Source organism: Peromyscus maniculatus, chromosome X (assembly GCF_049852395.1).
Source record: "Peromyscus maniculatus bairdii isolate BWxNUB_F1_BW_parent chromosome X, HU_Pman_BW_mat_3.1, whole genome shotgun sequence".
Taxonomy (NCBI): domain Eukaryota; kingdom Metazoa; phylum Chordata; class Mammalia; order Rodentia; family Cricetidae; genus Peromyscus; species Peromyscus maniculatus.
The window spans coordinates 86,747,664-86,761,534 of record NC_134875.1 but is presented as its reverse complement, the minus strand read 5'-3'; the positions used below and the strand labels follow the sequence as shown (position 1 = coordinate 86,761,534).

The following is a 13,871-nucleotide window of genomic DNA, read 5'->3' as shown; positions in this document are numbered from 1 at the left end:
CAGGCACTTGTGAACGAGCTCCCTTATCCAAGGAGTCCAGGGTCTCTAGCGTGGGGGTGGAGATGCAGGGTCCTTCTGTACCGCAGGCCCTATGAGATAGATCACTTAGGGTTTTGATGAGCCTCACCTATAGGAGCCCATGAGAGCGAGCACCGTGGCTCATGCCTGGCCCTACCCCCTGCTCCAACCTCCACTCCTTCTTGTTTCTCAGCACTGGATCTAGTGATGGCTTTCTTTAGAGAAATCCACTGAGGGAAAACCACTTGTTACTTGGTTTGTCATGGCTAAAATTCCTGGAATAGGAGAAGGACAGGGCAATGTGGCAGAAAGATCATGGCCTCTATGGTCTTAGAAGTCAGGATCTAGGCTGGAGAGATGGCTCAGTGGTTAAGAGCATTGACTGCTCTTCCCAGTTCAATTCCCAGCCCCCACATGGCAGCTCACAAGTGTCTGGAACTCCAAGATCTGACATTCTCATACAGACATGCATGCAGGCAAAACACCAATGCACATAAAATAAGAATAAATACATTTTAAAAAGGAGAAAAAAAAAAGAAGTCAGGATCACCACAGCCTTACCTCATAACACCTTACTTCCTTGGTCCCTATCCCCATTTTCCCCATCACTACAATGTCAGGAGACTGGATTGATAGCTGTCTAAGGTCTTTACAACCTGCTCATTCCTCACAGAAGCCATAAGGCCTCTTTGTCTGTATCTGGCCTTGAAGGTAAGTCTCATGGCCTCATTGTTTCCTGGGAAGAAGTTTTATTAGTTTCCCCTGGAGTTTTCCCCTACCAGAGGCCTGCAGTCAGCTAGGGTAGCCAAACAGACAGAGCACAGGCCGAGGCACACTTCTGCCCCTGACTCCTAAGTACCCTTTGGCAAGCTTCAAGCCCTGTCCGGGTCTCAGTGTCCTCACCTTGCCAAGGAGAAAATGAATTAGAAAATCCAAAATCCCCTGCAGTTCTTAGATAGCATCATTTTCATATCAGACAAACATTTAAGTATCTCTGTCATTGACGTAACCATGACAGCAAATGACGCTGGGGAAATAGCTTCTGATTTGTGTCACTTTTCCTACCTATGGAATGGGGCTACTGGGTTAATTAGATGACCGTCACCGTGCATCTAGGCTCTGTCTGTGATCCCTAGTTTCCTACAGCACTCCCAGAGCCAGCTCTCCAGTCCTAGGCCATGGCCTCTACCAGGAAGCAAAGTTCTTCACCCTGCCCCACCCTAAAGCATTTGGAAGCAGAGTAAGGCACAAGCTGGTACTTGTCTATTGGGCTTCTGTGACCCCTCGCTGTGATGCTTCCCCAGGATGAAGACTCAGAAGAGGAAGAGCAGTGCACCATCAGCAGCCCCTGGGCCTTTGAGCCGGCAAGCAAGTGTGGTTCTCCCACGGGCTCTTCTGCCCTGCTGGCCCCACCAAGCCCTAGCCTCCTGGGGACGTCGAGCTGTGAAAGTGTCCTCACCGAGCTCAGTGCTGTCTCCCTGCCAGCCATCTCCGTGAGCCTTTCACCAGAGTCAGCAGACCTGTCCTTGACAGAGCGTGTCCCCAGCCCGAGTAACCGGTCCTTCCTTAGTCCCACCCAGGGCCAGGAGGGCTCTCAAGACAAAGTAAAGAAGCATTATTCCCGAAGCTTCCTCAAGCACCTCGAGTCCCTGAGGAGGAAGGAGAAGGGTGACAGTCGGCAAACAGAGCCCGAGCAACGCCCGGCCACCTCAGAAAAGGCCACCAAAGCTTCATCTTTCCGCAGCTGCCGTGGCTTTCTCTCAGCTGGATTTTACAGGGCCAAGAACAGGGCCACCACTTCAGCCAGGGGCGGAGATAGTGAGACTCAGAAGGCCTGGGAGGCTTGGCCTAGAGCCACATTCCGGCATCCTCAGCCTGGTCGTCGGCGGGACTGCCTGGTGCATGTGCCCAGGGACCATAAACCCGGCACATTCCCTCGTTCGCTGTCCATTGAAAGTCTTTGTCCCGATGACGGACATCACCTGGCAGATTGGCAGCCAGGTAGGTGCTGGGGCTATGAAGGGCGCCGGGGCTCCTGTGGTTCCACGGGCAGCCACACCAGCACTTACGACAACTTGCCTGAGCTGTACCCAGCTGAGCCGATACAGGCCGAGGCTGGGGCTGAAGATGAGGAGGGTGAAGGCAGCTATGCCCATCTAGATGACATCCTGGAGCACGTGTGGGGGCTGCAGCAGCGGGTAGAGCTCTGGTCTCAGACCATGTACCCAGAGCTGAGGCCTGGAGATAAGGAAGAGGAAGAGGAGGAGGAGGAGGAAGAAGCTACTTCATCAGTTGAAATAGCCACGGCTGAAGTGGAAGGCCAGGAGGAAGAACCAGCCCAGGCCGAGTCTCAAGTCCATAAAGAGTTCCCAACCCAAGCCAAGGAGGAAGTCCCACTGATAATCCTGGCTCAGGCCCCAACTGTGGTGGAACCATTGGTAGAGGCTGAGGCGAAGGCTCCAGCCCAGGCCCAGGAGCACGAGCAAGAAGCAAGCTCCGCTGCAGAGCCTACGTCGGCCTCCAGCCTGTCTGTGGAAGAGGGGCACTCCATTTCTGACACGGCCGTTTCCTCCAGCGAACTGGACAGTAGCGGCAACTCCGTGAATGAGGCTGAAGGCCCAGAAGCCCCTGCAGGACTCCAGGCCTCGGTGCCCCGTGAACGACGTGATTCAGGGGTTGGGGCCTCACTTACCAGACCTTGCAGGTGGGAGTTTGGGGTAGGGATGGGGGTGGGGCCCCCTTCTCAGTGTCTGCCTTCTCTCTGGCCTGCTTTCCAAGTCATCGGGCCCAGGGGAAAAGTTCTCGGGGGTCAGGAGATCACTTCCAGGCAGCCAGTCCCAAGAGAAAAGGAGACAAAGCTTAAGAATGCAGGGTTCTGAATGTTCAGTATGGGATCTAACTGTGGTGTGGCCTTGAGGAAATGCTGCCTTTTCTGGCCTTGGTTTCCTTGTCTTAGCACAGGGCTGTTAGGGATGGCCTCTTCTCTTCGGTTTTGAGGAAGAGTGTTTCTTGTCACAGTAGCCTTAGAACAGGTGGAGATAGGCACTGCCTTTTGGGACTAAATGGGTCTGAGCTTGGTGCCACCCTCCATGGGAGCTTCTTGAACCCTGAGCGACCTAAAAGCTGAAAGCAAGCTTTTGCCATCCCAAGGCCCCGTTGTAGCACTCAATGTGTTCCCACCTCCCTATACTTCCTTTTGGGGGGGAGATAAAAAGGGACCAGAAGGACATGGCCTTTTCTAAGGGTTAGCAAACCTGTGTCTCTGGTGCTCTCTGGCCCTCTCACCTCAGGAAACTCCGTTGGCACAGCTTCCAGAACTCTCACCGACCTAGCCTCAACTCAGAGTCACTGGAGATCAACCGGCAGTTTGCTGGCCAGATCAACCTGCTTCACAAGGGCTCCCTGCTGCGGCTCACTGGCTTCATGGAGAAGTACACCGTGCCCCACAAACAGGCCTGGGTATGGTGAGTGTCTCTTGGGCCATGCAAGACAGAAGCTATGGACTTTCCCAGGCTCTCTGTCCTGGGAGCACAGCCCAGAGGCAGGCCAGACAGGCAGGCTGAGCCCACAGGCCAGGAGAGTGGTACTGTTCCAGGAGGCTAGAGGGGTCGTGTGAGGATAGATGTGGTCTGGGAATCCCCAGGTCCTCCAGCTGTCCTTACTCCATCCCAGGCTCCATGCCGCCATCAGTGAGATTGTCCTAAAGTACACTTTGGTTGTTGTGTATTGAGTAAATGAACAGCCTGGTGGCTTCCCGTTGTCGAGTCCTTTCTGTCACGGTCCTCTCATGCCCCAGGCTAGCCCCATCCTTCTGGCTCTTTAGTTAGCCATTCTCAAGCAGTGTCACCTGATGGCCCGTGGGACTAGTTGCCCTTGTCCCCGTGCCTTTTTGCCTTTGTTCATGCTGTCCTCTCCACCTGGAGCGCCTTTGCCTCCCTCCTCCTGTGCTACAACGCCACTCTGTCTTGCAGAAGTTGTCCTACAGTAACTCAGGGCCCTCTGACCTAGGACGTGTACTCTTCCTCCCCAGTGGCTCTTCCTCTAAGGTCAAGACCTGCTGCTGGCCACATGAATTATCGAAGAGGGTCCCCTCTGTCCCTGTGGCTCCTGCAGGCGGAGGCTCAAGCAGGTGCTAATGAATGTGGTTTCTGAGGACATGCGTTCTCTACTCCTCTCACTGATAGACGATAGATAGCCTCCAAAGCCAGTTCTCGCTTCCTGATGGCTTGTTAACGCCCAAACAGGTCAATGCCCAAGTTTATGAGAAGGAATAAGACCCCAGACTACCGGGGGCATCATGTATTTGGAGTGCCCCCCCTCATTCACGTGCAGCGTACGGGCCAGCCTCTGCCCCAGAGCATTCAGCAAGCCATGCGCTACCTCCGGAGCCAGTGCCTAGACCAGGTGAGTGCCCCTCGGGGAGTCAGTCTGCAGACAAGCGGTGCTGGGAGGTGAGGAGGGCCCAAGGCTGACTGCTCTGCCCTTTGTCTTGGGTTGGGCTACTTACCAGAAACCTTTCCTCTCCTTGCAAGGCTCAGCAGGGATGATGCTAAAGCTCCCTTCCTTTCTTTATGGCTGGAGCCTTCTGCCCACTTTGGGGGCAGCTTCTTTCTGTCCCAGACTTTGTAGTCCCCCTTGTCTCAGAGCGTCTTAGCCTAAGGCCACCTGTTCACCCTCATCCCCATGACAGCTGTCTTTCTCTTTGGCACCAGACTGTAAACAACTTTCTCTCTGGACTTGCTGAGCCCATCAGGAAGCCTGCCAGGTTTCCCAGTCTCCAAGATGGCCTATGGTCCTGACACCCCAGTCCTGGGCTGCCCTCACAGTCTCCTCCCTTTCCCTCTGCATATCACGTTATTCCTTCCTCTCAATGGGTCAGGTGGGCATCTTCCGCAAGTCTGGGGTCAAGTCCAGGATCCAGAGCCTGCGCCAAATGAATGAGACCTCCCCTGACAACGTCTGCTACGAGGGCCAGTCAGCCTATGATGTGGCTGACCTACTGAAGCAGTATTTCCGGGATCTGCCTGAGCCCATTTTCACCAGCAAACTCACCACGACTTTCCTGCAAATCTACCAGCGTAAGTCCCCTGTACCCCTCCTTATTAACCTGCCCCATACTCAGCCTGCCTGATCCTGAGGGCTTGTGGGAAATGAACCTGGCAGCCGGCCACATGAGCTCATGGGAACATTTACTCTCTGGATTTGAAAAGACTCTTGGAGAGGGGCCACACTACTTCTCCCTCAAACCCATTTTTGGTAGGGTAGACTGAGGCCCTGAGCAAAGGACTTTCCCAAAGGCTGCCCTGAGTAGTAGAGCCGTGCTTGATCTAGCCACCAGAGCCCACCTGACCCTGTTCTTTGGAGACTGCCGGGCCCTGTGCGTTCTGGAAAACAAGCAGCTTGCCGCTGGTGCTTCTGGAGACATAAAGAAGGCCCTTCTGCCCTTCCCGTCCCGCAGTCCTCCCCAAAGATCAGTGGTTGGCAGCGGCACAGGCTGCCACCTTGCTGCTCCCCGATGAGAACCGAGAAGTGCTCCAGACCCTTCTCTACTTCCTAAGTGACATCGCCTCCGCTGAGGAAAACCAGATGACAGCTGGCAACCTGGCCGTGTGCCTGGCACCCTCCATCTTCCACCTCAATGTCTCCAAGAAGGACAGCCCTTCTCCCAGGTGAGCCGGGTAGCGCATGCCCAGGCCAGCCCAGGAGAATTTGCCTCCATGGGGCCTTCAGCCCTGGGAAACCACTAATGCTATCCCTACCCTCATCCCAAGGGCTTTTAAGCCACCGTGGAGCATGCCTTTCCTAAAAGACGTCAGGTGACTTGACGGTCAAGACTGGCAAGCTGGCTTCCCGAGAACTAAGAGGCAGCTGTCACTCTTCATCTTGTCTCGTGCCTTGGTGCCATCTTGCTCTGTCCCCATCTCCCTCCAGGATCAAAAGCAAACGCAGCCTGGTTGGCCGGCCAGGCCCGAGGGACCTGAGTGAGAACATGGCTGCCACCCAAGGCCTATCACACATGATCAGTGACTGCAAGAAACTTTTCCAGGTGAGTCTGGCAAAGCCATGGTACTTGATTATGAGAATTATCAGGCCTGACCTTTGGGCCCTGTTTCAGGCTTCTTTAGAGCAGTGGTTCTCAACCTATGAGTTGCAACCGCTCTGGCAAACCTCTATCTCTAAAAATACTTACATTATGATTCCTAACAGCAGCAAACTTACAGTTATGAAGTAGCAACGAAATAATTTTATGGTTGGGGGTCACCCCAACATGAGGAGCTGTGTTAAAGGGTCACAGCATTAGGAAGAGTAAGAACTGCTGCCCTAGAGGAACAGAATTGATAGAATGAGGTGTGTGTGTGTGTGTGTGTGTGTGTGTGTGTGTGTGTGTGTGTGTGTGTGTGTGTGTTATTAGAATGTCTTTACGGGCTGTGGTCTGACTAGTCCGACAATGGGTGTCTCCCAACAGAAAGGCCGAGAATCTGGTAGTTGTTCAGTCCATGAGGCTGGTCTTTGGTCTATGTTGGAATCCTAAAATAGGTTCTAATACCAGTGAAGGAATGCCTCAGCAGAAAGAGAGATCAACTTGCCAGCAAGAGTGAGGGCAAGCAGGATAAAAGCAAAAGGCTTTTTTCTAGCATGTCTTTTCATGTGGGCTGCCACTAGTAGGTGTGGCCCAGATTTAGGGTGGGTGTTCTGGCCTCAAATGACCCTGATTTAGGGTGGGTCTTCCCACCTCAAAGAATCTAGTAAAGAAAATCCTCCACAAATGTGCCCAGCTGCTTGGTTTTGAGTTGATTCCAGTTTTAGTCAAGCTGACAACCAAGATCAGCCATCACAGGCCCAAAGTCAGGCAAGAAGCCCAGCTTGACACGTACCCCTCAGCTTCTCCTCTACCTCACTGCAGTGCAGTAGACATGCTCTCTACTTTACTCTTAACATTGATATTTGTGGGGTACCCTGCTTTCCATAGCACCCATTCAGTGCGTGTACGTGTGTGTGCCCTCCCAGGTGCCCCAGGATATGGTGGTGCAACTGTGTGGTTCATACAGTGCAGCTGAACTCAGCCCTCCTGGACCAGCCCTGGCTGAGCTGAGGCAGGCACAGGCTGCTGGGGTGAGTCTGAGCCTCTACATGGAGGAGAGTGTGCAGGAGCTGCTTCGGGATGCTGCGGAACGCTTCAAGGGCTGGACCAGTGTGCCAGGGCCCCAGCACACAGAGCTGGCTTGTAGGAAGGTGAGATTCCCACTCTTCATTTTGTTGCAGGCTGGGAGAGAGCACTGGGTCTGCCCCATAGAGTTGCTCTGTCAACCTCACTGGGCCTGTGCCTGGTACTTGGGAGATGGCAGCCAACTGAACACGTGTCTGAAGGAGTCAGGAATCACATGAGGCCAGTGCATCTCTCTGGGGCCACCTTCAGGAGTTCTCTTCCTCAGCTCTACTTCAGACTCACTGCCACCATGATAGTTCATTGAAATGCCTGGGGTTCCTTTGGCCCTGGGCAGGCAAAGCCCTTGCAGTACCCCTGCTCTGTGTTTCTGTTTGTGCTGTCCTGCTACCTGGACTGACCTGTCCCCAATTCAGACTTCTCCCAGGCCCCGTTTAGTTGCCGCATTATAGCTTCCTCTATCCAATACTTGCAGTCAGGGCCAGGGCTGGAGGTGGCTGCTAACAGTGCGCCTGTGTTAGTGGCCTTGCTGTTTCTGAGATGTCCATCTTAAGTGGTACTGCGAACCAGACATTTTCTGTGTATAGAATGGCCGTGACTAAACCTTCCCCATGGGGTTAAGGTAGGGAACTGGCAAGGAGCCTGACAACATGCAAAAGGCTTTGATGGTGAAGTCATCAAAGATAATCACCCCCTTCTTTTCCCGCATCCAGAAATATCACATGTCCTGGGCCCAGGAAGCGTCTGAATGTGTGGGACCCATCGTTACTTTTTGCTCTAGAGCAGGCACGTAAGAAGGACAGAGAAGCAGGGCCGTCTGAGTCTGGGTCCGGTCAGCAGAGGAGCCCAGTAGCTGTAGGGAGGGAGCTCTGTACTCTGTAGCCTGAGACCAGGCCTGGCATGAGTTCAGAGTGCTCTCACCTTGATAGTGTTCCTGTCTCCACCCCTTGGGCTCGTAGGCGCCGGATGGGCACCCCCTGCGGATGTGGAAGGCGTCCACAGAAGTGGCCGCCCCTCCAGCCGTGGTGCTGCATCGTGTCCTACGGGAGCGGGCCCTGTGGGATGAGGACCTGCTGAGGGCCCAGGTTCTGGAAGCCTTGATGCCAGGGGTGGAACTCTACCACTATGTCACTGACAGCATGGCACCCCATCCTTGCCGTGACTTTGTGGTGCTCAGGTGAGGGGCTCCTGCTACCCACCCTGCGGTGCTTTAAGGGACCAGAAGTTTGGGGCAGGAGCCAGCAGCAAGGATCTAAGCGCGGGTTCTTGTTCTCTGGGTTCCAGGATGTGGCGCTCAGACCTGCCTCGTGGTGGCTGCCTCCTTGTCTCCCAGTCCCTGGATCCTGAGCAACCCGTGCCCGAGTCTGGAGTGCGGGCCCTCATGCTTACTTCCCAGTACCTCATGGAGCCCTGTGGCCTGGGCCGCTCTCGCCTCACTCATATCTGCCGTGCTGACCTCAGGTACCGGGCTTGGGTTGCCTGCCTCACCCCCTTGGCCCTGAACCTATCCCTGGCCTCTACCCTATGTCAGTGATCCCCAATGTGGAAGAGAGTTCCTTTCTTCCTTCTCCCTGACAAAGGCCCCAGGGGAAGCCCAATTTCTCATGTCTGCCTACCTCTTCCTCCCCAGGGGCCGTTCTCCTGACTGGTACAACAAAGTGTTTGGACACTTGTGTGCCATGGAAGTGGCAAAGATCCGGGACTCTTTCCCCACGCTCCAGGCAGCTGGCCCTGAAACAAAGCTGTGAGCCTTAGGCTGATGTTGCCCAGGCCTCTGCTACCAAAGAAATGAGTGGGAATAAGAACTGAGACACCCCTAGGGGCAGAGCCAGGCCTAGGTGGCCCAGCTGCCCGTCCGCTTACATCCTAACACTTCTCTGCACATACCCAAGAGGAGAGGGTGTAAGTGTGCTATCTCCACCCACATTCACCCCCCATACAACGTTCTGTTCTCACAAGAGAAGAGCATCTTCTTGGTGGCAAGAAGACCGCTGCTGCCCACCTGACCAAGAAGACCCTACTGGATCTTGATCTCCAGCAGCTGCCTATGGACAAGGGGAGGAAGGTGGAGAGCATTGCACAACCTGGGCTCTCTGTCACACAAAGAAGCCAGGCCATCTTGCTTGGTGCTAGGGTTTTTTTGAGTTTGGGGAGGAGGTTCTGATCCTGCCTTTGGGGCCAACATTGACCCTGAATATAGGTCTAGAGCAACAGATTGGGTACAGCACAGAAAAGTACCAATGATCACAATCCATTTTATTTCTGTAAACATGATGCTGACTTTTATGAGGCAGATTGAGAATGGTCCTATGGGCCTTTAGTAGGTAACATGACGAATTGGGAGAGCTTGGGATATAAGGGTGGAGAACCTTTCTTTCTCAGTCCCCAAGACACCAGTGAACTATCCTCCCCTGCTTTGGTCCACAAGTTCTCTGTTACTCCCTAGAGTTGTGGGCAGCCTTTGACCACTCATGGCCATAGCTACAGGTAAATTAGGTCATTGCCACGACACAGGCCAGGCCAAAGCTGACAGTGGCAGCAAGATGTGCAGATGCATCCTCATGCCTTTTCCATGGTGGGTGGTCTAGAAGAGATACGGAAGAAGGTATTTCCTAAAGTAGATACCCTGAACAAAATGAAGGGAAAGGCTTCCCTTTGCCATCCAGGTCCTGATTCCAGCCCAATCTATCCCATCCAGTGTCTGTTTGTTCAGATCAGACTCTAGCAGCCATTCAGAGGCCAAGTGGTGCTTTCTTTGTCTTTGGCTAAGCAAACTGGATTGTGGTGGGTTGCAGCTATCATTGTAATGTTAATCTCGTTTTCTCTGTACCTATAAATACTGTACAGCCAGAATATATATGTGTATATGTATATATATACATATGTATATACCAATACATATACACACATATCTGCATGCACACACAACTACTCCCTCTTGAGTACATTATAATCTCTGGGTGGGAGCAGTGTCTGGAGGACCTGGGCTAAGACACTTCTGTTCTAATTAGAGAGGAGAGGTGAAGGGCAGGCCACAGCAGTTCCCTCTGCAGAACAATAAAGCGTGACTGGAGATGCACACTGGCTCTCTAGATGTCTTTTTGCTGAGACAATGCGCTGGGGCCTGGGGTTGCAACTCATACCCATAGGTCACAGGTTGTGAGCATTTTCCTTGCCTTCTACTGAGTCCCAACATACGCTGTGAGGACTTGGGGTAACACCATGGGAGAAAGGGAAGACCTCTTGTCTTGGGAAGGTGATTGGGAAGGCAGGCAGAATTTGGAGAAGCCCAGACCCAGACAAAAACTTCAAATTCCATCTTGTGCCTAGGCTAGGGTCCTGGATTTGAGCAGCAGCCTGCACCATGACTTCAGGAGTTCGTAACAGCCCTAAGGAGGGGTGTTCCTGGCTCAGGTTTCTTTCTTTCTTTCTTTCTTTCTTTCTTTCTTTCTTTCTTTCTTTCTTTCTTTCTTTCTTTCTTTCTTTCTTTCTTTCTTTCTTTCTTTCTTTCTTTCTTTCTTTCCTTTTTTTTTTTTTGGTTTTTCGAGACAGGGTTTCTCTGTGTAGCTTTGCGCCTTTTCCTGGAACTCACTCGGTAGCCCAGGCTGGCCTCGAACTCACAGAGATCCGCCTGCCTCTGCCTCCCGAGTGCTGGGATTAAAGGCGTGCGCCGCCGCCGCCGCCGCCGCCGCCGCCGCCGCCGCCCGGCTGGTTTCTTTCTTTCTACTCCTATGCAGCCCAGGTAAAGCAAAAGTAGTAGGGATGCAGTCCCCAGAGGTTGGGGGGGGGGGTCCTGTGCCACATACACAACGCCCTAAAGGAGGGCTGGGTGCCTTGAGGTAGCAAAGCATCGGGATGTCTAAGCCAGGTTCTATTTGACCTCCCCAAAGAGAGACCTTTAATTGGCCATTTTGCTGTGGCCGTAAAACTTTTAAGCTCAGGGTCACGGGCCTGATTCCTCAGAACTGCTGTCATTTGGGGCACCCTGTGGGGGCTCTTTTCCATCCTACTGCTGCTATTATCAGGGGATGTCCCCAAATCAGAGGTGCCCAGGGTGCTGCTGAGGGTCCAGGAGACAGTGGGATTGGTCTAAGAGATTGTTTCAAGATTAAGGGACATGCAGTTATTTCAGGGGTGAAGCCTGAGGACTGGATCTCTGTGGCCTGCGTGCTGGTAGACAGAGAAGAGTGTGTTGGTTCCTTTAAGACAGGTGGGAGTTTTATAGTTCATGATATTCCATCTGGCTCTTATGTAGTAGAAGTTATTTCTCCAGCTTACAGAGTTGATCCTCCTGAGTCAATATCACTTCAAAAGGAAAAATGAGAGCAAGGTATGTGAATTCCATTCAAAACAACAGAAGTGGTCAGACCACCCCATCCTCTCCAAATGAAATCTTCAGGTTCACCTTCTCCATTTGATTTTATTTTCATTTTTTGTTTTGAGACAAGGTTTCTCTGTTTAACAACCCTGGCTGTCCTGGAACTCACTCTGTAGACCAGGCTGGCCTTGAACTCTCAGAGATCTGCCCGCCTCAGCCTCATGAGTGCTGGGATTAAAGGTGTGCCTCAACACACCCAGCCCACCTTCTTACTTTATCAGGACTGGATCATAGGGCTGGACAGACTCTCTGATGAACCCAATAGTTATGGTGATTATTTTTCCATTATTGATATTTGTGTTTCTGCCAGAAGTGGCCAACACAAGTGATCCTGACGTAAGCCAGGAGATAGAGCAGTGAATGTATATGTTCCATGCCCACGTGAATTGCCTGATTCTGAGCTCAAGACAAACTCTTCCAAAAACTGGCAAATCTAGCAGCAGCAGCAGTAAAACAGGCAAAAGTGGGGCAGCAAAAGGAGAAAGTCAGGGTCACAGCTGCCATCGCAGAAGCAAGACAACACTGTGCGGCATCCAAGTTTTGATGAAAGTGGTGTGAAACGAGTATGGTAAACTGAGTCATCCCTGAAGTCAATCTTATACAACTATTGTCTATGTTAACTTCTTAACACGTTTTATATTTGGTACATGAGAAAACCCAGTTTGTATCCTTTGTCTCTATGAGGTCAATACTGATGTCACTGCAAATGACATTTATAAATTGTATGAAGTACTACTATACATTGTGTACATTAAAAGAAATGTCAATCTAGAAAACAAATAAAAGAGACCTTCTAAGTTCCAAGGCCAGGTCTAAAGAAAGTAGTCCCACAACTTAGATTTCTGAGCAATGTAGGTATGGGAATTTTGCAAGCATCATAATGTGCTTAGGGAAGTCAATGGGAGCCATGACATCATTCAAGGAGAGAATCTGATGAGATGGTCAATCAGTATGTAGCCTATTCCTGAGATAGACGCTTGTTAAATGGCACAACAGTGTGCAGGCTTTGGAATCCTGTAGCATACATTCACCCAGGAGTACTATTAGCTGGTATACAAAAGTCCTGCTGCCCGTAGGAGCTCATGTTCATCAGAGTTCCAACAGAGACCTCCGAACCATGCATTCTCCAGGCTAACACTGGCTTCCTGACTGTTGAGGTGGGAGTTCTTCAACCTGCATCAAAATCAACAACAGCCAAAACAGACTGGGCTTCCTATCAAGTCACCTCTATCACCCCCTTCATTGGCCTTCTACCTCTATTTATCAATGCATGTCTTTTGACTTTTCCTCATCAGTGCTGCATGGGACTTTGGAAGGAAGGCAGGTAGGCAGAAAATCAGCCCCTGGCTTTTGAGGTCATAAGAAGGGAGCTTTGGGCTGGAAGGTAGTAGCATAAGCAGGAATGGGCTTCCAGAACACAGTGTGTCTTATCTGTTATTGAGACAGATGAGGAGGAGAGGGCAGACTCCTAGAAGGACCAAACAATCTGCCAGCATTCTCTATGTGGCCTTGCCCTGAACTGGCTGCCCTGCCAGGGTAGAGAGCCCCAGGCAGATCCTGATGCACCAGGAGAGCATGGGGTGGTGAGAGAGGCTGAGAACATGGACACCACTCCCTCTGTGGCTTGAGACCTTCTTTGCAGGGAGCCACGGGCCAAGTAACCCAGCAAGGGGTGGTACAGCTGCTTAGCCAGCCTGCCCCATACCAAGTTCTAGCCATGTGGCCTGCTTCCCTAGCTCCCAGAGCCTCAGTGCTCTCATCTGTAGACGGAGAGGACACAAGCGTATTCACAGGTCATAGTAGTCAGCTGCTTGCCCAGCACCCACCAGTGTTCTGCCCCTTGCTGCTGATTTCTTTTGCTGATACGACCTCACATCTTCCTTTGTTACCCAGCTTAGGTTGTGAAAGGCACTGTAGAGAGAAGAACTTTAGAAGAGGAGGAGCAGGTGCCTGTCTTGGGTATCCTACTGTCACCCCCAAATCATTCCCCCACCCTTCAGGGGCCCTCCGACGGTGACCTTCCTTGATAGCCACTTTACCAAGGCCATCCATTCCCTTGTAGGAAAACCGCACGAGTCTTCAAGTAAAATCGCTATAGGGTCCTGGCAGGTCACTGGGGAGAGCAAGCGCTGGCAAAGGACCAGGCTGCTGGAGAGTGCATTTCCACCAAGGGGGCACAGAGCTTATGCCCTTCCCAGCTCTCATGCCCAGGTGGGAACATGGGTACAGAGCCAGACGGCCAGAGCTTTGAGGGTTCTCAGGAAATCTAGACATCCAGTTAGTGACATGAAATCTACCTATTAGTAACTG

The 13,871-nt window shown here is 52.2% G+C and overlaps 1 protein-coding gene across 4 annotated transcripts in view; it reads left to right on the top strand.

Annotated features, from left to right (window-relative positions):
* The window catches only part of Stard8 (StAR related lipid transfer domain containing 8), a 79,571-nt gene extending 69,309 nt beyond the window's left edge, over positions 1 to 10,262 (top strand). For all 4 annotated transcript variants that reach the window (XM_015999664.3, XM_006981171.4, XM_076562274.1 and 1 more), the window contains 10 exons: positions 1,323 to 2,722; positions 3,309 to 3,482; positions 4,263 to 4,422; positions 4,898 to 5,096; positions 5,477 to 5,687; positions 5,950 to 6,064; positions 7,027 to 7,251; positions 8,143 to 8,360; positions 8,468 to 8,644; positions 8,814 to 10,262. In XM_015999664.3, the coding sequence (XP_015855150.2) occupies positions 1,323 to 2,722; positions 3,309 to 3,482; positions 4,263 to 4,422; positions 4,898 to 5,096; positions 5,477 to 5,687; positions 5,950 to 6,064; positions 7,027 to 7,251; positions 8,143 to 8,360; positions 8,468 to 8,644; positions 8,814 to 8,931 (2,997 nt within the window). In that variant the 3' untranslated portion in view covers positions 8,932 to 10,262. The remainder of the gene's footprint in view (positions 1 to 1,322; positions 2,723 to 3,308; positions 3,483 to 4,262; positions 4,423 to 4,897; positions 5,097 to 5,476; positions 5,688 to 5,949; positions 6,065 to 7,026; positions 7,252 to 8,142; positions 8,361 to 8,467; positions 8,645 to 8,813) is intronic.
* The last annotated feature ends 3,609 nt before the right edge of the window (positions 10,263 to 13,871 follow it).